Genomic DNA, 25,097 nt, shown 5'->3' on the forward strand with positions numbered 1-25,097 from the left:
AGTTTTTAAATGTCACTGTATGGTGAAACGTGGGGCATTTGTGGTTACAAATTTGTGGCACCGCAGTTACAACTGGCGGTGGTGCAAAGCAGTGGGAACATCACATATGGTCCCTCTTCCAACTTCTCGGCTGCCACCTTAGCATGAAAGCTGTCATAGTAGGCAAATAAATTAAAATGATTGCATTAGCATAAAACTTTATTATGGTCCCGGAAATTGAATTTCATGCATTTTTACATGCCTCAAAATACTCTTCCTTTGAGGGTGGCAGTAGTGGGCTTGACCAGGCATGGGCTTGACCAGGCACCATCCCAGCTGCTAGAATGGTGTGCCAGGGGCATAACCAGCAATTCCAATCCCATCACGGCAAACTCATATTTGACCCTGTAGATAAGTGATGGAAACCCAGTTGGAAGTAACTGAGGCAAAAGAATTTGGCAGCTTATAAACCACCGAAGAAACACTGGTGACGTGCCCCAACAGAACAGGATGCCAAATCTGCAGTTGGAAATACAGGGCAAAGGGTCCCTCCCATCAGGAGAAGGAGCTGGCAAGGCCTGTGGAGGCTGCCGGAACCTCAGGCCCATGGGCAGACTCCAGTCCCCACAGCATGTGAGCAGAAACCCAGTCTTAGGGACCAGGCCAGTGTTTCTCATCCACAGCTATGTGGGAGAAATCAGTGACAAAGTATTCATGCTCGCAAATGAATTCCTTTTATCGGTGCTTCTTAGAGCGAATTCGAGCTTATCCCTATTGTCATTCCCACACACTTGAACTTCATTACGTTTCTTGAGAGCAACAGAGGCTGACTGGAGAAAACACAGTAGCCTGGGCAAGATTGCTATCAAGAGAAGACCACTGCAGGAGCCCACATTTCACCACCTCAAAGACTGGAGCACATACAATGTGCTCTCAGGCTACCAACGGGCTGCTGGTGTTGGTCAATTTGCCCCAGAACTAGATGGTTCTCAAGCTACATGTTGAAATTCGTCACTTCTGCCTCAAAGTCATAGAATATTCTTCCCATTGAGGTTTGGAAAGAGTCGTCCAAAGCTTTTTGCTTAGCCTATATTTTCTCCTGGAATTCCTCAGAAAGATGGTCTGACCCATTGCTGGCTAACCATGGGCAGTAGGAAAGAGGTCTGAAATGAGGTCACCAAAGTCAGGATATTGGGATTACATTATTTACTTTCTGGAAGCTGCCTGTGCACGCTGCCCTCTTAGGAGACACCGGGGCAAAGTAAAGCGAGAAGAATGGGAGCAGTGGTGCTGATGGCAGATGACAGAAGCAGGCCGGAAGATTGTAGCTCTAAAGTCCACTTTGTGCTCTGTCGACATGAAGAGGGGAGAACAGGCCTATCTCTTCAATCACCTGTGCAGAAATCCTGTCTTCAGCTCCCCAAAGCTGAGTGTGTGTTCAGAGGATGAACTATTGTTACAGAATTGGCTCAATTTAATATCTGGGGAAACGGAGCTAACACTGGTTCAGTTTGGTGAGGCTCTTTCTTTCCCCAAGGGCAGGATTATATTTCATGACATCTCTGTATTGGCAGAGTTCTCTGTCCCAACCATTACTGCTCCAACTAGACAGGAAGCTCTGGAGAGGAGGGTCTCTGAGAAGCCTGCAACAGAAGGGCTGTACCCCAGGGGTCCTGCAGGGTGGCTTGAGCTCCAATCCCAGACAGTGCTCTTTGGAACTGCTCCTTGAACCTGTGGACCCAGGGACAGGAACTGCAGCCTGCAAGATTCAGCCCTGGATACCCTGCATCACTTGCCTGGGGAGTTTAAAAACTCTCTTCCTTCACACCTGGGGACTTACTTTTTCTCTAAGAGAAGAACCTAATGTGAAAACTCTCACTCCTTTGTTTTGTTTTTGTTTTCTGTTTTGTTTTTCTTCCAAGATTTTGTTTATATTCAAATTAGTCAACATACAGTGCAGTATTGGTTTCAGGAGCAGAATTTAGTGATTTATCACATATATACAACACCCAGTGCTAATCACAAAGTGCCCTTAATGCCTGTCACCCATTTAGCCCACCCCCCCCCCCCCCATCAACCCTCAATTTGTTCTCTATAGTTAAAAGTCTCTTATGGTTTGCCTGTTTTTATCTTGTTTTTCCTTCTCTTCCCCTATGTTCATCTGTTTTGTTTCTTAAATTCCACATATGAGTAAAAGCATATGCTATTTGTCTTTGACTTATTTCACTTAGCATAAAACATTATAGTTCCATCCCCATCGTTGCAAATGGCAAGATTTCATTCTTTTTGATGACTAATATTCCATCGTCTGTGTGTGTGTATACATGATGTGTATATACAATGGAATGTATGTGTGTGTGTGTGTTTGTGTGTGTGTATCACATCTTTATCCATTCATCAGTCGATGGATATTTGAGCTCTTTCCATAATTTGGCTGTTGACAGTGCTGCTATAAACATTGGGGTGCATGTACCCCTTCAAATCAGTATTTTTGACTCTTGGATAAGTATCTAGTAGTGCAATTGCTGGGATGTAGGGTAGTTCTATCTTTAACTTTCTGAGGACACTCCACACTGTTTTCCAGAATGGCTGCACCAGTTTGCATTTCCGTAAACAATGGAAATTCATCCTTGCCAACATTTGTTTTTTCCTGTGTTGTTAATTTTAGCCATTTTGAAAGGTGTGAGGTGGTATCTCATTGCAGTTTTGATTTGTATTTCCCTGATAATGAGTGATGTTGATTATTTGTTCATGTGTCTATTAGCCATTTGTATATCTTCTTTGGAGAAGTGTCTGTTCATGTCTTCTGCCCATTTCTTAACTGGGTTATTTTTTGGGTGTTGAATTTGATAAGTTATTTATGGTTTTTGGTGCAACTGTAAGTGGGATCGATTCCTTGATTTCTCTTTCTACTGCTTCATTTTTGGTGTATAGAAATACAACAGATTCTGTATGTTGATTTTGCATCCTGTGACTTAGCTGAATTCATATATCAGTTCTAACAATTTTTTGATGAAATCTTTCAGGTTTTCCATGTAGAGTATCATGTTGTTTGTGAAGACTGAAAGTTTGACTTCTTCCTTGCCAGTGTGGATGCCTTTGATTTCTTTTTGTTGTCTGAATGCTGAGGCTAGAACTTCCGGTACTATGTTGAACAACAGTGGTGAGAATGGACATCCCTCTCATGTTCCTGACCTTGGGGGGAAGCTCAGTTTTTCCCCATTGAGGATATTAGCTGTGGGTCTTTCATAGATGGCCTTTATAATGTTGAGGTATGTTCTTTCCATCCCTACTTTCTTGAGGGTTTTTATCAAGAAAGGTGCTATATTTTGTCAATTGCTTTTTCTGCATCTATTGAGGGAATCATATAGTTCTTATCCTGTCTTTTATTAATATGGTGTATCATGTTGATTGATTTGCTGATATTGAACCACCCCTGCAGCCCAGGAATGAATCCCACTTGATCCTGGTGAATAATTCTTTTAATGCACTGCTGGATTTGATTTGCTAGTATCTTGTTGAGAATTTTTACATTGATGTTCATCAGGGATATTGCTCTGTAATTCTCCTTTTTAGTGGGGTCTTTCGTTTTCAAATCAAGGTAATGCTGGCCTCATAGAGTGAGTTTGGAAGTTTGCCTTCCACTTATATTTTTTGGAACAGTTTCAAAAGAATAGATATTAATGCTTCTTTAACTGTTTGGTAGAATTCCCCTGGGAAGCCATCTGACCCTGGACTCTTGTTTGTTGGGAGATTTTTTATTACTAATTCAGTTTCTTTACTGTTTATGGGTCTGTTCAAATTTCCTGTTTCTTCCTGTTTCAGTTTTGGTAGTGTATGTTTCTAGGAATGTATCCATTTCTTCCAAATTTCCCAATTTGTTGGCATATAATTGCTCATAATATTCTCTTGTGATTGTATTTCTGAGGTGCTGGTTGTGATCTCTCCTCTTTCATTTGTGATTTTATCTATTTTTGTCCTTTCTCTTTTCTTTTTGAGAAGTCTGGCTAGGGGTTTATCAGTTTTGTTAATTCTTTCAAAGAACAATCTCCAAGTTTGGTTGATCTGTTCTACTGTTTTTTGTGATTTCTATATCATTTATTTCTGCTCTAATCTTTACTATTGCCTTCTTTTGCTGGTTTTGGGCTTTATTTGCTCTTCTTTTGCCAGTTCCTTTAGATGTACGGTTAAGTTGTGTGTTTGAGACTTTTATTCCTCCTTGAGAAAGGCCTGTATTGCTATATACTTCCCTCTTAGAACCAACCTTTGCTGCATCCCAAAAGTTTTGGACTGTCATGTTTTCATTTTCACTTGGCTTCCATGTATTTTTTTATTCTTTGATTTCCTGGTTAACCCATTCATTCTTTAGTAGGATGCTCTTTAACCTCCATGTATTTGTGGTCTTTCCAAATTTTTTTCTTGTAGTTGACTTCAAGTTCCATAGCAGTGTGGTCTGAAGATATGCATGCGATGATCTCAGTCTTTTTGTACTGGTTGAGGCCTGATTTGTGACCCAGTATGTAGTCTGTTCTGGAGAATGTTCCATGTGCACTCAAAAATAATGTGTATTCTGCTGTGTTAGGGTAAAATCCTCTGGGGGCGCCTGGGTGGCGCAGTCGGTTAAGCGTCCGACTTCAGCCAGGTCACGATCTTGCGGTCCGGGAGTTCGAGCCCCGCGTCAGGCTCTGGGCTGATGGCTCGGAGCCTGGAGCCTGTTTCCGATTCTGTGTCTCCCTCTCTCTCTCTGCCCCTCCCCCATTCATGCTCTGTCTCTCTCTGTCCCAAAAATAAATAAACGTTGAAAAAAAAAAGATTAAAAAAAAAAAGGGTAAAATCCTCTGAATATATCTGTTAAGTGCATGTACTCCAGTATGTCATTCAAGGCCATTGTTTCTTTGTTGATCTTCTGCTTAGATGATCTGTCCATTGCTGTAAGTAAGGTGTTAAAGTCCCCTACTATTATTGTATTATTATCAATGAGTTTCTTTGAGTTTGTTATTAATTGATTTGTATATTTGGCTGCTTTAAAGTTGGGGACATAAATATTTACAATTATTAAATCTTCTTGTTGAATAGACCTTTTTATTATGATATAGTGCCCATCTTCATCCCTTATTATAGCCTTTGGTTTAAAAAAATTTTTTTTTCAACGTTTATTTATTTTTGGGACAGAGAGAGACAGAGCATGAACGGGGGAGGGGCAGAGAGAGAGGGAGACACAGAATCGGAAACAGGCTCCAGGCTCTGAGCCATCAGCCCAGAGCCCAACGCGGGGCTCGAACTCACGGACCGCAAGATCGTGACCTGGCTGAAGTCGGACGCTTAACCAACTGCGCCACCGAGGCGCCCCTAGCCTTTGGTTTAAAATCTGACGTGTCTGATGTATTCCAGCTTTCTTTTGATGTCCATGTAGCATGATAAATGGTTCTCCACCTCACTTTCCATCTGGATGTGTCCTTGGGTCTAAAATGAGTTTCTAGTAAACAGCATATTGATGGGTCTTGTTTTGTTTTTGTTTTTGTTTTGTGGTTGTTTTTTTTTTTACCCATTCTGATACTCTGTCTTTTGATTGGAGCATTTAGCCCATTTACATTCAGAGTAATTATTGATAGATATTTACTTAGTGCCATTGTATTACCTGTAAAGTTGCTGTTCCTATAGATTGTCTCTGTTTCTTCCTAGTCTTTGTTGCTTTTGGTCTCTCTTTCCCGCTCAAAGAGTCCCCTTTAATAATTCTTGCAGAGCTGGTTTAGTGTTCACAAACTGTTTGGTTTTTGCTTGTCTTAGAAACTCTTTATCTCTCCTTCTATTCTGAATGAAGCCATGCTGGATAAAGCATTCTTGGCTGCACATTTTTCCCATTTTGCGCATTGAATATATCATGCCACTCCCTTCTGGCCTGCCAAGTTTCTGTGGACAGGTCTGCTGCTAACCTCATGTGTCTATCCTTTAGGTTAAGGACCTTTTACCCTAGCTGCTTTCAGAATTCTCTATCATGTATTTTGCAAGTTTCACTATAATATGTCTCGGTGTTCATCTGTTTTTATCAATTTTTCGAGGAGGTCTCTACGCCTCTTGGGCTTGAATGTCTGTTTCCTTCCCCAAGTTAGGGAAGTTCTCAGCTATATTTTGTTCAAATAAACCTTCTGCCCCTTTTTCCCTCTCTTCTTCTGGGATGCCTATGATATGGATATCATTGTGCTTTATGGAATTGCTCATTTCCCTAAATCTATATTCGTGATCTAATAGTTTTCTTTCACTCTCCTTATCAGCTTCATTATCTCCCACACTTTTATCTTCTGTATCACCTATTGAATCCTCTGCGACTTCTGTCCTCATTGTGATCACATCCAGTCGGTTTTGCATCTCAATTGTAGCATTTTTTTAAAATATTAGCATGAATAGTTTTTAGGTCTTTTATCTCTGTCACAAGGGTTTCTCTGGTGTCTTCTATGCCTTTTTCCAAGGTCAGCTAGTATTCTTATGACTGTTGTTCTAAATTCTTGTTGAGATATATTATGTATATCTGTTTTAAGTTCATCCCTGGCTCTGGTTTCTTCTTGATCTTTCTTTGGGGGAAAATTCCTCCGTCTTGTCATTTTGTCTAGGTTCCTGTCTTTTACATGTTATGAAACCTTGCTATACTTCCTGATCCCGAGAGTAATGCTATATTATGAAGGGGCTCTACACCATCCAGGGCCTGGTGCTTCAGGAAGTGTCTCTGGTGTATGCTGTGTGCGCTCTTCTGCTGTGATGTGGCTGCTCTTTCCCTCAAGCCAGTCCTCTGCAGAGCTCTCCTTGCTTGCACTGGGGAGCGATTGGACTTGAAATGGGTGTGTTTTGGTTTTGAAAACTCTCACTTCTAATGTGAAAACTCTCACTTTAGGTGAATGACTTCGATAAATATGTGAAAATAAAATCCCCAACAGGATTCTAAAAGAATTCTCCTTTCTCGGGGTTTTTTTTTTTTTTTTTCTCCCAGGGATGGTGTATTCATTCACCTTGTCCTGTCCCCCAGCAGTCATCTCTAAATGATTCCACTTCCTCTGTTCAAGTCTGGGGAACCTATCTCCCCCTGCCCATGTACATCCAAGGGGGCAGAGGACAGTGCCCTGGCAGTCTAGTTTGGCCCCCAAAAGGGGTTGGTCTGCCCTTTTCTGATAATAAAATCAAATTCAGCTAACAGGAGGATGTGATTCTCTTATGTTTGAGTGTGTGCTGTATAAACAGCCAATGTATGCACAAATAAGGAAAGGACAAGGCAAACTGTGATTAATCAAAATATTCTTTTTTTTTTAAAGTTTATTTTTGCAGAGAGAGAGAGACAGAGCATGAGTGGGGGAGGGGCAGAGAGAGGGGGAGACACAGAATCCGAAGCAGGCTCCAGGCTCTGAGCTGTCAGCACAGAGCCTGACGTGGGGCTCGAACTCACAGACTGAGATCATGACCTGAGCCAAAGTCGGATGCTCAACTGAGCCACCCAGGCGCCCCATTAATCAAAAGATTCTCACTGCTTGGTCAGGTCATCTTCTCTGATATCATGTATATGTATCCAAGTCTTACAGATTGCTTCCGTGTCCTAACCTAGCTCAGTGCTCAGTTTCTGAAGCTGATCAAGAAAGCAGCAGTGTGCAGACAAGAAGGTGTTTTGTGTCAAACTGACCAGTCAGTATTTATAAAGTCCAGGTCAGAGTGTCTCTCCAGTCTCTTAGATGACTACCAGTTCTGAGACATACAGAAAGAATCTTAATTTCGAGTGACTCATTTAACATAGAAGCAGCCTATTAAGTTGTCTATTTTGAAATTTCAGTGTATAAAATTTTTAAACGGCGTCTAAATGAGTGTTCAGCTCTATTATGGCATGTGAAGAACATTGTTTAAAAAAAAAAAGATTCTAAATGCATAAAGAATAATGGGGTCATCCTCCCACTACCAAACATTTAGAGCAGAGCCTAAGATCCTCTACCCCTTTCTCCGTGTCTCCTACATGGGGACACTCACACCCTGGAACAATTCCAAGGGAACTCTCTTTTCCCATCTCCTGCTGGAGATGGGTGCAAGGACAGGTTGGTTATGGACTATATTCCAGTCCTGGGCCTGTCATGGCCAAGCTGTGTGCCTTCAGGCGAGTTGTTCAACTTCTCTGAGCCTTGTTTTTTCAACTGCCGAAAAGACGATTCCAGCACAGTCCTTGATTGACAAGTACGAGACACTGCCACTATGGTGGAAGGATCATCTAGTTCAATGTTGAGTCATGTCTCTGTCAAGCTGCCCATACTCCTCACTCAGAGGTTTCAACATTAATGCAGGAGAATCAAACATAAGGAGGTACAGTGCTTTCAAGTTGAGAAAATTTGCAAATGTAGCTTCAAGGCTCATTTGGGCCCCACAGCAATCATGGAAACACAACCTCCAGGTAACATGACTATTCCCTGCTAGAGATGAACAAACTGAGATTAGGTGAGGTCAGGTAATCCACTCCTGAGCACAATGCTAACATGTAGCATAAGAAGAACCCAGGCCTTCAACTCTGGGTATTATAGATTTTCTCTTATTCTCCAAAAAAGACAGGTCAGACCAGGCATGGCCCAGCCAGTTTTATGAGTGTCAAGTAGGTGGTGACTTTTACTTCCTAAAGGCTTTATTTCACCCAAGCAGAACTAGAAGGGGAACTCGGTCCTTCTTTGTGTTTCCACGGGGAAAACTCTCTACTAGGCATTGCTGAGTAATATGGATCTCATGAGATTTTATATCAGTTTGAGGGGAGATGAAGGCCTGAGGATTTGACCTTGTGCCCCGATGCCCCACAACATCCTCAGCTCCACAGACTAGTCTCTTACAATCCCGTCTCTCTGCCTCAGCCTGGGCCAAGTAGTACAGAGACAGGGAGGGAGTTTACATGTGATGTCACATGTAAGCACTGAAGTTGATTCTCTACTCCCAAACCAATGACTGTAACCAACATCCAGTCACACCCAGGAGAGAGGGACAACTTCAGACTTCCCATAAAGAAGAGTTTTGCTTGACAACAGATGTTGGCGAGGATGCAGAGAAAGAGGAATCCTTTTGCACTGCTGGTGGGAATGCAAACTGGGGCAGCCACTCTGGAAAACAGTATGGAGGTTCCTCAAAAAATTAAAAGTAGAACTACCCTAGGACCCAGCAATTGCACTACTAGGTATTTGTCCAAAGGATATAGGAGTGCTGTTTCGAAGGGGCACATGTACCCCAATGTTTATAGCCGCTCCATCAACAATAGCCAAGAGCCCAAATGTCCATTGACTGATGAATGGATAAAGATGTGCTATATATACAATGGAATATTACTCGGCAATCAAAAAGAATGAAATCTTGACATTTGTAACAATGTGGATGGGACTACAGTGTATTATGATAGGTGAAATTAGAGAAAAACAAATATATGACTTCACTCATGTGGAATTTAAGATACAAAACAAATGAAGATAAGATAAGAGAAGCAAAACTAATATAACATGGAGAGGGATGGGGCACCTGGGTGGCTCAGCCGGTTGAGTATCCGACTTTGGCTCAGGTCATGATTTGTGGGTTTGAGTCCCACGTTGGGCTCTGTGCCAACAGCTCAGAGCCTGGAGCCTGCTTCGGATTCTGTGTCTCCCCCTCTCTCTGCCCCTCCCCCTCTCATGCTCTGTCTGTCTCTCAGAAATAAGAAAACATTAAAAAAAATTTTTTTTAATTAAAAAAAAAACAGGGAGGGAGACAAAACATAAGAGACCCTTAAGTACAGAAAACAAACTGAAGGTTTCTGGAGGGTTTGGGGCGGGAGGATGGGCTAAACGAACATTAAGGAGGACACTTGCTGGGATGAGCACTGGTGTTATATGTAGGTGATGAATCACTGGATTCTACTCCTGAAATCATTATTACACTATATACTAACTTGGATATAACATAACATAACATAAAAAAGAGGAGGAAAAAAAAGGAGTCTGGCTTGGAGGCCCAAATGTAGCAGGAAGGGGGTGGGGATTGTTTGAAGCTACATTTGTAAAGCAAGCATGCTGTTTTCATGATGGGACAAAGTGTGTGGAGGAAAAAGAAGACAAAGTGACCAAAGAGACTTCAGCATTCTTCCAGGTGCAAGAAATGGGCCCGAGATACTCCTGCTCTCTGGGGCTCACAGCCTAGAGGTGGGAGATCACACAGGATGAGCCAAACAACATGGAATAAGCTTGGGAGAAGGTGCCAGGCAGGGGCTGGAGCCGCACCGCATGACAAAATACTTAGAACCTTCTAGTTATTTAAAGCTAACAGTGAGACCAATTTTCCTTTCCTTCCCAACCTCACTGGCCACCACCATCTACTTCCCTCCTGTAAAGGGGCAACTTTGGCTCATGTGAAAAAACAAGCTTCCTTAGGACCAGAATAACTGGTTTATCAAGCCAAGAAGCAGCCAGGCCTGGTTTTTAAGGGCAGAAGGCCCTTCCTCTCTTGTCTTTTGGTCTGTCTTCTCTTCCCATGGGCCAGTTCAACACGAGGCCTGACTCCTCAAATAGCATTAACCAGTTTGTTTAAATACACACTCACCATTATATATAATATTGGGAACAGAAAAAAAGACCACTAGAAACACTTTTAAACACATGCTTATCTTTGAATGGTGAGATTACAGCTGTTTTATTTATTTTCCTTATGAGTTTCTGTGCTTCCCAAATTTTTATTTACAATGAATAAACATTACTTTGGACAACAGAAAAATAATTGGTGTTGCAAAAAAAAAAAAAAAAAAAAGCCAACAGGAGTGGAGGGAAATATGAATACACAGGCAAGGAGGTGAGAAATGGAAACCCAAACCCAAACCAAATCTTGGAAAACCAGGGCAGGTCCCTGAAGGGTGCAAGTTCTTCCGCATCCCTGCTAGACAAGCCTCCGACCCCTCCTGCTGCCGCGCGCCCCGCCCCTCGCGGGCCCGCACCTGCTCCGCCAGAGGGCACCCTGGGACCGCCGCCCGGCGTCCTCGCCCCAGCAGCTAGATCTCCTGCAGGGGAGAGTCGTCCTCCCACCGCCGCGGACCCACCAGCGGGAAGGCGGGACACCCGTGCACAGCGAAGCAGGCTCTGTACACAGTGGTCATTGGCGCACCACACCTCACCCCGCCCGCAGGTAAACACAGTCCCGCGCAGCTCAAGGGCCGCCTGCGCCCCCGCCCCCGGGGCCTTTCCAGCGGCCCGCGGGCCCGGGTTGCCTTGGGCTTCTGCGCTGGAGTCTTCCTCCTGGCCCTCGCACCAGCCTCCTGCTTGGAGGCAGGGGAGCCCGGCCGGGTCACCTCTGCGCCCCCAAGGCACACGCGGGGCGGGGGAGGTGCTCGCGACTGGACTCCACCGCTCCCAAGAGTGATTGCTTTGGCTTTTGCCATTAAACAAAAATTAGGGGGGCTCCTGGGGGGCTCAGTTGGTTAGGCACACGACTTTGCTCAGATCATGATCTCGGTCGGTGGGTTCGAGCCCAGAGCTGGGCTTGGTGCTGACAGCTCAGGGCCTGGAGCCTGCTTCTGGATTCTGTGTCTTCCTCTCTCTCTGCCCCTCCCCTGCTCACACTCTCTCCCTTCTCTGTCTCTCTCTCAAAAATAAACATTAAAAATTAAAAAAAAAAAAGTTAGGAAAGTAAAACATAGTAATATGTCGTTATGGCAAATCCAAATTATGTGTATATTAAAAAAATCAGTCTCCCTTCACTACCACTTTACCAACTCTCCTCTCCATAAATAACTAGTAATAGGTTCTTATAAATGCACTTCTATACGTGTAGTAAGTATATCGTTGTGGAGATCTGTATGTTTGTCCATGCGTCCATTCGTGCCTGGAAGATGGATCAAAATGTTAACCGTGGTCATTTGTCGGTGGTAGAATTAGAATGATTTCTATTTTCTCCGTGTTCTGCAGGGAAAATGTTTGAGGCAGGGGAGTCGTTACCATTTTTGAAACCCCTCCCCTCTTAAGACTGTCCTCACCTGCACATAAACAGACCTAACTCCCGCTGGCAGCTCTGAGACTCTTTCGTGGAGAGACTGTCCTGGCTTCACCAAGCAGCGCTGTGGGTCCCCTAGTAACAACTTGAGGGTTGTGTCTCCGTGATTAATGACTATGATGGACTAGCCTCGGCTCCTGCCTACATATTTACCAGCTTTAAGAGCAGATTCATCCGGAAAGTGTGGGCTGCTGGTTTCTGGGAAATAACAATAGAATCCCAATGATAGTTTTATCAAAACACAGTGGATTAAGAACCCATAGGAAGGGGCTTTTGTTTTTCTTTGTGATTCTTGAAAAGCGATTTTGAAAGTTTTCTGTGATTTTGGAGGCCCGAGAACCCAAGTTCTGAATTCAAGCTTGTTCTAACTAACGCTGACTCTTTATTGTCTTTGAGCGTCATGTGGTAATTACAAGTTTCCTCCTTTCTCCTTCCTGGTTTCTGAAAAGCAGAAAAGGGTTTGGTGCTGTGTTCTAAACACATGGAGCCTGACCAGGTCTTTTGAGGATCTTTGTGAGGAGTAGATGTGTAAAGCCAAGAGGCTCCCCTTCAAGAGTGCCTTTCAAGGGTGGTCGGATTTGAGTTCTGTAGATGTAACCAATTTATTAAAAATACATATATTTTGTTTATTAAACATTTTTGTTAATGTTTGTTTATTTTTGAGAGAAAGAGAGCACGATCAGGGGAGGGGAGGGGAAGAGAGAGAGATACACACACAGAATCCGAAGCAGGCTCCAGGCTCTGAGCTGCCAGCACCGAGCCCGACATGGAGCTTGAACTCACGAACTGTGAGATCATGACCTGAGCCAGAGTCAGATGCTTAAGCCACTGAGCCACCCAGGCGCCCCAGCGCTATTGTTTTTATAAAAGAAAGGACGCATTGACATAAAAGGGACATGATCTCAGAATAAAGGACTGTCTTAAAGAGTAAACTTTGCTTTGTAAAACGTTTTACCGTATTTTCTTTAATTTTTCACGTTTCCAAAGTGAAAGTGTCACCGGCTTGCATTTTGCCCATTTTCATGTGTTAGCCACTAGAGCATAAGACCTGTAGTTCAATCTTTATTTGATCAGAGCTTTTCTTTCGCTATTTTAGGGCAGTCATGCTGAGTATTAGTGAACATTGTTAAGTACATGGAGGTGAGAAGTAGTAGACATTTGGGTGAAATTATACTAATTAGGACTTCACACTAATCCTACGATCCTATACTAATCCTGGATCCAAACCTTCCAACTTAGACAAGTGTACCACCATTTAGTATTTCAGGTTTAGATTGCTTTTGTTGTTTCTGTTGGGTTTGGACTTTTAGTGCTTGCTAGATCATTGAAGGTCCTTCTACTTGGATTCTCCTCAGTTGAAGGCATTTTGCTAATGATCACCCAAAGAACTGAGTCTTTTGATACCATATTCTTTGGCCTAAAGTATTTTCCAAATTAGAATCAGCGAATTTCAAGGAAACAAGTTTTGCAAGTGGGTTATACTAGCCAGCTGCTTAAAAGCAGAAGGGGAGGGGAGGGGGGAGAGGAGCAAGGAGTGAAGGCAGAGGAGAGGGGAACAACAATAAGAATCAATTAAAATGAAAGGGATGCTGTATGCCATTTTTTTAAACCTTTTCTAGAATTGAAGCAGATATTAGGACCAACAGTCAACCTCCCATTTCTTAAAAGCCATCAGGCCATTAAATCACCCTGCGGTTGAAAGCAGTTTGTAGACGAGGCGCTCTCTGATCTGCATCCCTCACCACACGTACCTCAGCCTGCTGATGTTGCCCAGCCCTAGACCTGGTGGCATAATGACAAGGCAGCTCCCTGGATGACGAGGGAGGCAGGAGGTTTTCCGGGCACAGGCTCTACTGTATTACAGAGTAGTAATGGAAACCACAACCTTCAATATGACTTTTCCCCCCGAACCTAGCATTAGCTGGTGTTAAAGTATTTCAGCCAGGGAAAGCAAAAGCTTTTAGTGGTTTTACCTTGTCTTGAAAAGGAGAGTTTGACCCAGGTCCTAGATGTCTGGGAAAAGGATGCATTTGCAACTTCAACTCTCTTGAGCTTCAATTTCCAAAGAACCTTCCATCAGAATAGACTTTGCAGGGAACTCACACCACATTGGCACTCTCCAGTCTTCATCCTCGACTCTGTTCCCTCATTGTTTTCTGGTCAAGCCATCCCAAACTGTGTCTGCAGCCGTCCCATAGACGCACACTCCTGAGTTGGCACTTTTATCCCTGACTTGTTTCCAGAGCTCCAGACGTATTTTTGTGTCTGCTGAATGTCTTCTACCCAACAGGCGCCTGCAGCTCAGCATCTTCCAGATCAAACCAATCAATTATCTCCATCACTGGGAGCAGCCTCCTTCGCCTTCTCTATCCCTTTCTTTATTTTGGTGAGCCACATGGTCATTTATCAGATTGTTCAGGCTGAAAACCTTGGTGTCCTCCCTCCCCCCATTTCCTAATTGTCACCAAGGTCCATCCTCCTGTACCCTAGCGTGTCTCACTCTCCCTTCTCTTTTTCTCCACCTCACTGTCACAGCCCTGGTCCAGGCCTTCAGCAGCTCTCACCCGCACTGGGAAACTGCCTTCTAACTGATCTTGGGGTCACAGTAGCATCTCACCAGAAGAGCTCGCCTGCACAGCTGTCAGAGGATCCCTGGAAAACATTGCTCAGTTTCCATCTGTCTCTCGCTTAAACCTCTCTGATGGCTCTCATTGCCAGTATGATAAGGTCCAAACTTCTGGTCACACCACACATCAAGTTCTTCCCATCTGGTTCCCGGCCATCCCAGTGTCTTCCTGGGACACTCTCTACCATGTGTCATGCAGGAGAGACTATGGTCTGCCCCCCCCCCCCCCCAATTTATGTTCTCTCCTGCTTCCGGATTAAAATAATGACAATTGCTGAGGCTCCTGGGTGGCTCAGTCAGTTAAGCATCCAGACTTCGGCTCAGGTCATGATCTCGTGGTTGTGAGTTCGAGCCCCGCATCGGGCCCTGTGCTGACCGCTCAGAGCCTGGAGCCTGCTTCAGATTCTGCCCCTCCCCCACGCGCACTCTCTCGCTCTCTCTCTCACTTTCTCTCTCTCTCTCTCTCTCTCAAAAATAAACATTTAAGGGGCGCCTGGGTGGCGCAGTCGGTTAAGCGTCCGACTTCAGCCAGGTCACGATCTCGCGGTCCGTGAGTTCGAGCCCCACGTCAGGCTCTGGGCTGATGGCTCAGAGCCTGGAGCCTGTTTCCGATTCTGTGTCTCCCTCTCTCTCTGCCCCTCCCCCGTTCATGCTCTGTCTCTCTCTGCCCCAAAAATAAATAAACGTTGAAAAAAAAATTAAAAAAAAAAACATTTAAAAAATATAATGACAATTGCTAATTCCTGTTACAGTCTTTCTTGCAATTCAGTGTGGCCAGGTGACAAAGTTCTGGATAGTGGAATGAAGCAAAAGTATCATGAGAAAGTTTCCAAGAACTTTTGCAGGAGGACGTGACCTTTACCCCTCCTCTGTTCCCCCTTTTTCCATCCTACAGTCTGGAACAACAGTGTGACGGCTTCCATCTTGGACCATGAAGATGCGGGGTGCACCCCAGGGAAAGGAAAGCAGCAAGCCGGGAGGTGCCACGGAGCAGAATTGCCACAGCCCTGACTGCCTATATCTGGAATTTTCAGTGATAGATGAACTTCTAACTTAGTTGAGCCACTGTTATTCTGAGTCTCTGTCCCTTGCTGCTGAGCCTAAGCCTAACCGACATCGAATCTGCTAGCAGGTAGAAGATGCTCTAGGTAACCTCATGTTTGTCTTTTCCTTTCTCTGCGCTCCAGAGAAGCCAGCCAACCCCGTGGTCTTTCAACTTTTCACCCTTTCCATAAACGTTTATTGCCAGAGCGTCTTGGGTTTCCGATGTTTTGGTTTGCATAGACACTTTTTGTCCCAGGTGACCTCCAGTGATCATTTAAATAACGCTTTTGCCACTGCACACCGTAGACAGGTGGGGTTTGCAAACTGTATCTGACTGGCAGAGTTCCTTCCGGAACCATAACTTCAAGGCATTCTGGAAATGTGGCTTCGTTCCCAGTTCTGCAGAACAGGCAAGCACACCGGGAACGGCTGTGGCGTGGGTCAGTCCGGAGTATCCAGCTCATTGTTCTCTGTCCAGCCCCTGCGACACCTCTCCCTTCCATAGACGTCCTTCCGTAGACTTCCCAAGGTGTTTCATGCCTCCTTTAGGTCACTTCTGCATTTTCCCTCTGCCTTGAATCTTGCCCTTCCCCCACCCTCACTTCCTGTGGGTTTATGCTCATCTCCTAGGATCCAAATCCAGTGCCACCCTTGGCAGAACGAGTGGGTCCCGCCTGCTGTGCGGTCTAAGTAGCACTTCGGACATCCTTCGGAAATTGTCCTGGCTGAGTCATGCTCCCTGGCTTACAGCTCTCTCTTCTCTACTAGAGCGTGAGCTCCTCCGGGGCTGCGTTATCAGCACCCGTGTGCCTGTGCCCTTCTCTGCATTCCTCTTTGTATTCTCGGGCACAGGGCAGGCACGGAGGGAATAGTTGCTGAACTAGTGAATACTGATGAGGGCTCCAGAAAAAGCTATCTCCTCCCCCCAGACCGTTTAGGGTTGACAGTACGGACTCCCGAGCACAGAACTGCTCGTGTAGTCATCTCAGCTCCTCCACGTGCCGGCTGAGGGCATCTCGGGTGCCTTATGTAACCTCCCTGTTGAATGAGTTCAGTAAACCCTACAGGGTTCTTGTGAGGATTAAGTAACAGTTTCTGTGGCGCACTTAGCACACAGTACCTGGCCCACAGATAGAACTCAGCAAACACCGGCCATTATCGTTTCGTGGTTGTCTCTTTCATGCTGGTTCCCTCTTCTCTCCTCTGTCTGTACTTTGCTTTTCAATAACGTTTTTTTTTTTTTTTTAATTTTTTTTTCAACGTTTTATATTTATTTTTGGGATAGAGAGAGACAGAGCATGAACGGGGGAGGGGCAGAGAGAGAGGGAGACACAGAATCGGAAACTGGCTCCAGGCTCTGAGCCACCAGCCCAGAGCCTGACGCGGGGCTCGAACTCCCGGACCGCGAGATCGTGACCTGGCTGAAGTCGGACGCTTAACCGACTGCGCCACCCAGGCGCCCCTCAATAACGTTTTGACGCAACAAACATCTTCTGAGCCCCAGGACTGTGCCAGGACAAACAGTCGTCGTGCTGGGGAGCACGCTGGCTTTGGGGGAGGCAGACACATAAACCCTGAGCTGCAGCAAAGCTGAATGATGGAGGTTCTCCCCAGTTTTCATGGAAGCACAGGGAAGAGGAGAGGGCAGGTCAGGAAATGATTCACAGTTGACGCTTGAAACGGGAGTGGGAGGGAGAGGTACTTGCTGGGCAGTGAGGGGAGTGTATAAAGGTGTGCAGATGGCCAGCACAGTGTGGCCTGGGGAGCTGCCAGTGGTTCAGAAGACTAGGCCCACGGTTCTCACACTGGAGCATGCATCACAATCCCCTGGAAGCCTTGGTAGATTGCTCGGCCTCTTTACCAGTGTTTCAGATTTATCAAGTCCGGGGTAAGTGCATTTTTTTTTTTAATGTTTATTTATTTTTGAGAGAGAGAGGGAAAGAGAGAGAGAGACTGAGCCGGGGATGGGGAGGGGCAGAGAGAGAGGGAGATACAGAATCCGAAGCAGGTTCCAGGCTCTGAGCTGTCAGCACAGAGCCCGATGCAGGGCTCGAACTCACGAACCGTGAGATCATGACCTGAGCCAAAGTAGGACGCTTTACCCACTGAGCCACCTAGGCACCACTGAGATTTTGCATTTTTAATAAATTTCTTTGTTGCACTCCTGTTGCTGGCCAGGGACCTCCTCTGGGTGGGGGCGAGGCACAGGGATGGTGGGAAGAAGAGAGGACTTAAGGCACCAGCTCAGCAGTTTAGTTTTTTTTTTTTTTTAACTTATTTATTTTGAGAGAAAGAGACAGAATGAGCAGGGGAGGGGTAGAGAGAGGAAGAGAGAGAATCCCAAGTAGGTTCCGCACTGTCAGCACAGAGCCTGATTCAGGACTCCCATCTCTTGAACCATGAGATCACGACCTGAGCCGAAATCAAGGGTCGGACACTTAACCAACGGAGCCACCCAGGCATCCCAGGAATTTAGATTCTATAACAACGGTGACCGCCAGAACTATGAAAGCATTTTAAGGGGAAGAGCATCCAATCAGATCGGTGTGGCACAAGTAGGTTTTAAGGGCACACGACTTCAGAAGGGAAGGCACGTGAGCAGTTGAATCCCGGTGAGTTGTGGGTGATCTGGGCCATGCTGGGCATGGAGCCCAGTCTGTGCAGAAGCCCCAGCCTCCCAGCCCCGGCCTCTCTCCCCTTGCTGCTCTTTTCTCCTGCTCACAAAGGAAGAGGTGCGTCCCTCTTTTCCAGGGCCACCATGCTGTCTCCTCCGGACAGAGCGTCTTCCAAACATCTTCAGTTGTTCCCTGACCTCTTCCTGTTGGGCGTAGTTGAAGCCAAACCTTCAAACGCCCCCCAGCTTCTAGAGTCACACTACCCATCGGCTCCTTTTGGCTGCTATTCTTGCTACAAAATTTATTTATTCTGTATTTTGGTATAGTTGATATACAATGTTCCATTAGCTTCAGGTGAGCAACATAGTGATTCTACACGTTTATAGAACATGCTGTGCTCACCATCTGTCCCCATACAGCGCTGTTAAAGTACCGTTGACTATATTCCCTGTTGTACCTTTCATCCCGGTGGCGTATTCATTCCGTAGCTGGAAGCTTGTACCTGCCCCCTCCCCCGCCCTCCCCCCCCCCACCAATCTGCTTCACCCATTTTGCCCCCCCATCCAACCTCCTCTTTTCTGCCAACCATCAGTTTGTTTTGTAGTTGTGGGTCCGTTTCTGCTTTTTGTTTGCTTATTCATTTGTCTTTTTTTAGAGTTCCTGTATGGAAACGTTGATAACTTTATTTCTTTAACCAAAAACTTCTCAATGAATGCTCACCACCTGCCCGATTTCTTCACCCCAGGACTTGACTGCCTCAGTCTCATTTGCACCTGCCTAAACAATGAAAGGCAACTTGTTTTTCTTGTTTGCTTTAATAGCATCACCACTACTCCCACCAACATGTCTTTTTTTTTTTTTTAAGTTTTACTTTATTTGAGGGAGACAGAGAGAGTGTGAGTGGCGGAGGGGCAGAGAGAGCAGGGATAGAGAGAATCCCAAGCTGACTCTGAGCCGCCATTGCAGAACCCGAGGCAGGGCTCAAACTCCCGAAACTGTGAGATCATGACCTGAGCTGAAACCAAGAGTCGGATGCTTAACCAACTGAGTCACCCAGGTGCCCACCCCAACCTCCCCGCCACCAACATGTCTTAAAGAGAACCCACATAAAAAGCTCTGACAAAAATAGTTAAAAAATGTGGAAAATGCCTGAACAGAATTGAGTTTTTAGTCCTCCAGGCCTTTGTCAACCTTTCTACTGCAAAACAGCTTACAGGAAATCTGTATGTGGCGGGAATATTTTATTGTCCCTGAGTCAGCCGACACAATCCGATTTGTCTGAACTGATGAAATCAGAAGAAAATGGAGACTTATGTTAAGTGTCATTCCACAGAGACATTATGTCTTATACTCTCCTGGTCTGTGTACAGCCAGCCCAGTTCCTTAGAAACACGATTTCTTCACCTTCGCACTAATGATGGTAAAGAAGTGGTCATGAATTGTCCACCATTTGTTTCTACATTCTAAATTTTTTAAAGGCTTGAAATAAAAATGGGGCCTTCGGGGGCTTGGGAGCAGAAGCAAAGACTGCTCTTAAAGGTTCTTCATTAACAGTTCTGCACTGACAGTGCCTGGGATTCTCCCTTTCTCTCTGCCCCTCCCCAACTTGCTCGCTCTTGAAATAAATAACCTTAAGACAAAACAACACAAGGGGCGCCTGGGTGGCTCAGTCAGTTGAGCGTCAGACTTCGGCTCAGGTCATGATCTCACGGTTCGTGGGTTCGAGCCCTGTGTCGGGCTCTGTGCCGACAGCTCAGAGCCTGGAGCCTGATTCGGATTCTGTGTCCCCCTCTGTCTCCATCCCACCCCTGCTTGTGCTCTGTCTCTGTCTTTCAAAAATGAATAAACATAAAAAAAAGTTTAAAAAAAAGGCAAAACGAAACAAAAGTTTCTTCATTCAAATGTTGTAAACAAAACACGAAATGTTCACTGAATCCAGTTCACCCTCTTGAATGTGTAACAGAGACTGGCTTCCTTCCTGAAGAGGCTGTTTTCTGAGTGTTGCTTATAGCCAGAGATCTCACTTTTCTGTTTTGAACTTTCCCCCTTCTACTGGACCATTTCTCTTTTTGCTGTAAATCCTTGAGGCCTTATAGTCTTTTCACAGGTACCTTCCAACAGTGAGGGAGCTGAAATATCCCCCAAATAAATTTCTGACTCATAATGCCAATGAATCTGAAGAGCTGGGAAGTTACAGAAAGCAGGCAGAGAGGCCCTTCTCTTATTAGTAAGTGTTCCCCTTTAAATGTTTCTCCTCCGCTTTCTTCCTTCTGTGGCTTTGCAAAAATCAACAGCTTTCTCAGCTGTTCGTGTTCTTCCCTGGGAGCAAAAGTGAAGACTCTATTTTTCTAGTCCAGGAGAGCACCAGCAACTCTTCCCTGTAAGCATCTTCTTGGGTGAAGGGCTTCTCTCTTTTTTAAGCCAGCAACTTCCTCTTTTAAACACAATTCTGGATTTACTCACTGTATTTGTTGAGAGGACACAGAGCAAAAAGCCTGTGATCTTAACCCCCAAGCTCTTCCTCCCCAGAGAGCTCCCAGGGAGGCGGGAGGAAGGGTAAGAGACTCCCCGGGAATCCGTGCTGGGAGAGAAGAACCTGGGCTGCGTTCCTGGAGGGAGCCCCGGAAGCCCAGTGGGGCAGGGGTGGAGGAGGGGTGGGGAGAGGACAGGGAGGTGTTTGCCCCCCTCCAACTCTGGGGACCCTCTCCAAATCAGAAGAGAAGATCGGTCACATTATTTTATACTTGAGGCAACCCAGTGAGATCCACGTGTTCATCTTTCTGGTCTATTTGTTCTCTCAACTGGAAAGAATTTAGAAGTCTGAAAAAACTGCCAGAATATTGTCTCCTTCACTCTGGCTCCTGCCAACTTAATTTGAAATTGGCTTTCTCAGTTCTCTCTTTCCCATCTGGGAAGAACCCAGACAGATTTCTGCCTGCAGATGGTAAAACTCTGCCCCACATCCACGCGAGATCTGCTTCTTCTAGTCCAAATTAGGAGGTTGGCTCAAAATGATGTTGGTGACCTTTCGGGCCACACTGGGGATTGTCCCAAGGGCAATTAGACGGCCGCCCAGGGCCTGATGGTTTTCCTAAAGACTTGCAGTTTTTCAGAAAGGGCGCGGTAGGGAATTGGAGAGAAACTATAATAAGAGAAAGTCTGAAATGTCCTGGAACGTCTTCAGGTATGACATCATGGAAGTATTGCCAGTTCTTAGAAAGTTATCCCAAGGCTGAGCACACTATAGGCTCAGTCAGACACTTGCTAAATATTTATAGGATGAATGAATAAACACACTGCTAGAATGAACTAAATAAACACTCGATAAATACGAGGGATGTTCTTTATGTATTCTTTCATTTGTTTTGATCGAAAAATATCTTAGCCATTTCCCACAATCTTGTTTTCAGATTCAATCTTGTTTCCAAATTGATGAATACAATGGCTGCTGGCCCAAAGACCCCTTCCCACCATCAGCAAAGGTGACTGCTACGATGGCATTCCATCTCTCTGTCCCTGTTAAATTTGAGTATACCAGTGGGAAGGTTGGAAAACATTTCTGCCCCTGAAAATATATCAGACACTATCGTGTGCTGAGGATCCTACAGGCTGCATGTGACTATCAAGAAAACAATCAATCTATGAACCGCAGAGGTGGGTGTGAACACCGCTGCCCTGGGCCTGTTTACGTTCCTCCCAGCTGCCAGGTGAAGGCGATCAGATGGAAGGCGGAGATGGCCAGGTGTCATTCCTCTTGGCTGCCAGATGGAGGTGGTCAGGTGACATTCCTCCCAGCTGCCAGCTGAAGGTGATCTGATGGTTTTCTTCCTTGTTTGCAGTCGGCATTTCTGGAGTTTGCCCCCCAGGTATGCCATCCAGGAAGACCACGAGCATAACGGGGTGATTGTAGGCAAGACCGAAGATGTCAGCCCTTGCCAAAGGAAGGTTATGGAGAGTGGTGGGGTTGTGTACATGAATGACCTCCCAGTCTACACTCAGGTGGGTCCCAGGACCAGAGCTCCTCAGCACCTTCCCCAGATCAGCACCGCAGGGGTCATGGAACCCAGTGCCTACTCTCTTGAATCAATGCCATACTGAGTTGCTCAGTGGTTTTCTTTTCTTTAAAAAACATTTTTTTTTTAAATTTTTTGTTTATTTTTGAGAGAGACAGACCGCAAGCAGAGGAGAGACAGAGAGAGGGAGACAGAGAATCCAAAGAAGGCTCCAGGCTCTGAGCTGTCAGCACAGAGTCCAGTGCGGGGCTTGAGCTCACAAGCTGTGAGATTCTGACCTGAGCCGAAGTCAGACACTTAACCGACTGAGCCACCCGGGCACCCTGCTCAGTGGTTTTCAAACTGTGATCTGCACGATCTGAGATATTCTGCCCAGAATGAGCAAAAATTCAAGCATTCCCACTTCTAAACTGAAGAGCTCTACTTTTTTTTTTTTTTATTATTGATTTTGTATTTTAGGCTTCCATGCTTTTATTAGAAGGGAATGCTGCATTCTTCAAGCAACAATGATAGCCAGTGAGGCCAAGGATAAGGGGTCTGACGGTTCTAACATAGGACCCTGTTTCCTATAGGCACTTAACACATGTTCATTAGATTGAAGAAGCACCGCTTTCTCTGAACTTCATTTCCAAATTGAAACATTTAGGACTGAGTCTGCATTCTTGTGACTTTCACTGCAGGGAAACTGAAACCAACCTGAAGTTGGACCGTGTTTATTTGCTATCGTCTAACCCAACCAACACCTCTTGTTTACAGAACACCCAGCTCATAGGGAGCACTCAATGAGTGTTTGTTGAATGGATGAGTCAAATGTAAGATGCGTAATCCTATGCAAGGGACTTGCCCTCATTTGTAAAATGAGCCTAAATCCACCTTCTTTGTAGTTTGTAGTGAGGATTAAATGGAAGAAGATAGGTGAGTTGTTTAGCACATAATAGGATCAAGAAATTTTATTCTATGCTCTTCTCTTTCACATAAGCAATAGATATACCCTGCGTGTACTTGAGGGAGGTGATCTCATAAGTGAAGAACCAGGCGGTGAAGAACATGCTGGTGGCCAACAGCAGCGTAATTGGAGGGGGAGGACAGCCAGGTGCACCGGGCTGGTATGTCTCCTCATGGTCTCCGGCTCTGTTTTGCTGGCAGAAAAGGATCGTCCACCATTCTGCCCTGTCTGGGTTTTCATCTGCTGCTCTGGACCTTCTTGCTGTGGTTCAGGCAGAGGCTGTGATGACATCAGGAAGATTGGCCAGAATGATCCTATCAAAAAGTAAGCTCTGCATGGGAAACATGGTGGCCAAGACAAAAGTTGTCTTTCGGTGAGTTGTTTTTATTTTATTTTATTTTTTTAACGTTTTTATTTATTTTTGAGACAGAGAGAGATAGAGCATGAACGGGGGAGGGGCAGAGAGAGAGGGAGACACAGAATCGGAAGCAGGCTCCAGGCTCTGAGCCATCAGCCCAGAGCCCGACGCGGGGCTCGAACTCACGGACCGCTAGATCGTGACCTGAGCTGAAGTTGGATGCTTAACCGACTGAGCCACCCAGGCGCCCCTCGGTGAGTTGTTTTTAAAATCTATGCAACGTGAACAAAGGGGAGCATTGCACAGAAAAAAAAAATATATGAACACACAAATAACCTAGTGCATGATCTGTCTGCAGATAGTAACGGGACCCGTAGAAAAGTGACAGTGATTTCCTTACTCCATAAAGGCCTCTTCCTGCTCTAGGCACAGCCATTCTGAATGCTCAAAATGGACCATGTAATTTCCACCTTGTTTAGGGCTTCCCCTGCATTAAAGCTGGCACTTTTTGTCATAATCTAGGTTTCAGCCTAGGGTGAACGGATATACATTATAAACGTAGTATTTCCTTCCTACTGAGCGTTGCCATCTTCAGACAGCACACATCACTGTCCTTCAGTGAAACTTTCTGCCTCTCAGGGCTGATTGCACAGACTGTACATATACACTTTAATGTTACTTACTTCAAGGTGAGGAGAACTGGGGAAGAATTTCCTTCTAGTCCTGAAAGATTTCCTAAGAGTTTTAAAGACGTTGTGCTTTACTCATAGACTTTGCATCCAGTCTGGATGTAAAAATTGCTCCTCTCTATGCACTGTGACAACAAGAGTGGTTTTGTAATTTGAAGGGGAGAGGTTAGCATCACTACTGAGATGGAGGGTGACATGTATATTTCAGATACGATGTAGGGATCTAGGTGTGCGGTTTAAGTTGGGTCAAAGTGCCAGTAAAATGTTAAATTATTTTTATATGATATTCTTTTTTTTTAAATGTTTTTATCTATTTTTGAGACAGAGAGCGTGAGCAGGGGAGGGGCAGAGAGAGAGGGAGACACAGAATCCGAAGCAGACTCCAGGCTCTGAGCTGTCATAACAGAGCCTGGCGCGGGGCTCAAACCCACGGACTGTGAGGTCATGACCTGAGCCAAAGTCGGATGCTTAACCGACTGAGCCACCCAGGTGCCCCTATGATATTCTAACATATCATCCGTTTCCTCTCTTTGAGTTGATGTTGGCACACCACCGTAATGATATCTGTCAACAAACTGACCTTGAGCTGCATAGAAAAACACACAATAGCTCTGTCTATGGGATCGACATCAAGATAAACAAACAAAGCATTTCGGGTTGGGCATGTCCCCAGCATAAAATGGACTCAAGGTATGAGATGTTTTCTAGTTATACTCCAGTCTTTGACAAACCTCATTTGGTTGCTGTCCAAAAGACAAGCAGTGAACCTTAAGAGAAGCCTGCTCCACAACTCTCACGTCAGAGTGGTTAATGACCGTCAT

The 25,097-nt window shown here is 45.2% G+C and overlaps 1 protein-coding gene across 1 annotated transcript in view; it reads left to right on the forward strand.

Moving 5' to 3' along the window:
• The first annotated feature begins 489 nt into the window (after window positions 1-489).
• The window catches only part of LOC125171728 (uncharacterized), a 32,220-nt gene continuing 7,612 nt past the window's right edge, over window positions 490-25,097 (forward strand). The window contains exons 1-6 of the mRNA XM_047868874.1: window positions 490-687; window positions 6,962-7,120; window positions 10,880-11,121; window positions 21,681-21,752; window positions 22,110-22,269; window positions 23,430-23,602. Coding sequence (XP_047724830.1) covers window positions 490-687; window positions 6,962-7,120; window positions 10,880-11,121; window positions 21,681-21,752; window positions 22,110-22,269; window positions 23,430-23,602 — 1,004 coding nt within the window. The remainder of the gene's footprint in view (window positions 688-6,961; window positions 7,121-10,879; window positions 11,122-21,680; window positions 21,753-22,109; window positions 22,270-23,429; window positions 23,603-25,097) is intronic.

This window comes from Prionailurus viverrinus, chromosome C1 (genome assembly GCF_022837055.1).
Source record: "Prionailurus viverrinus isolate Anna chromosome C1, UM_Priviv_1.0, whole genome shotgun sequence".
Taxonomy (NCBI): Eukaryota; Metazoa; Chordata; class Mammalia; order Carnivora; family Felidae; genus Prionailurus; species Prionailurus viverrinus.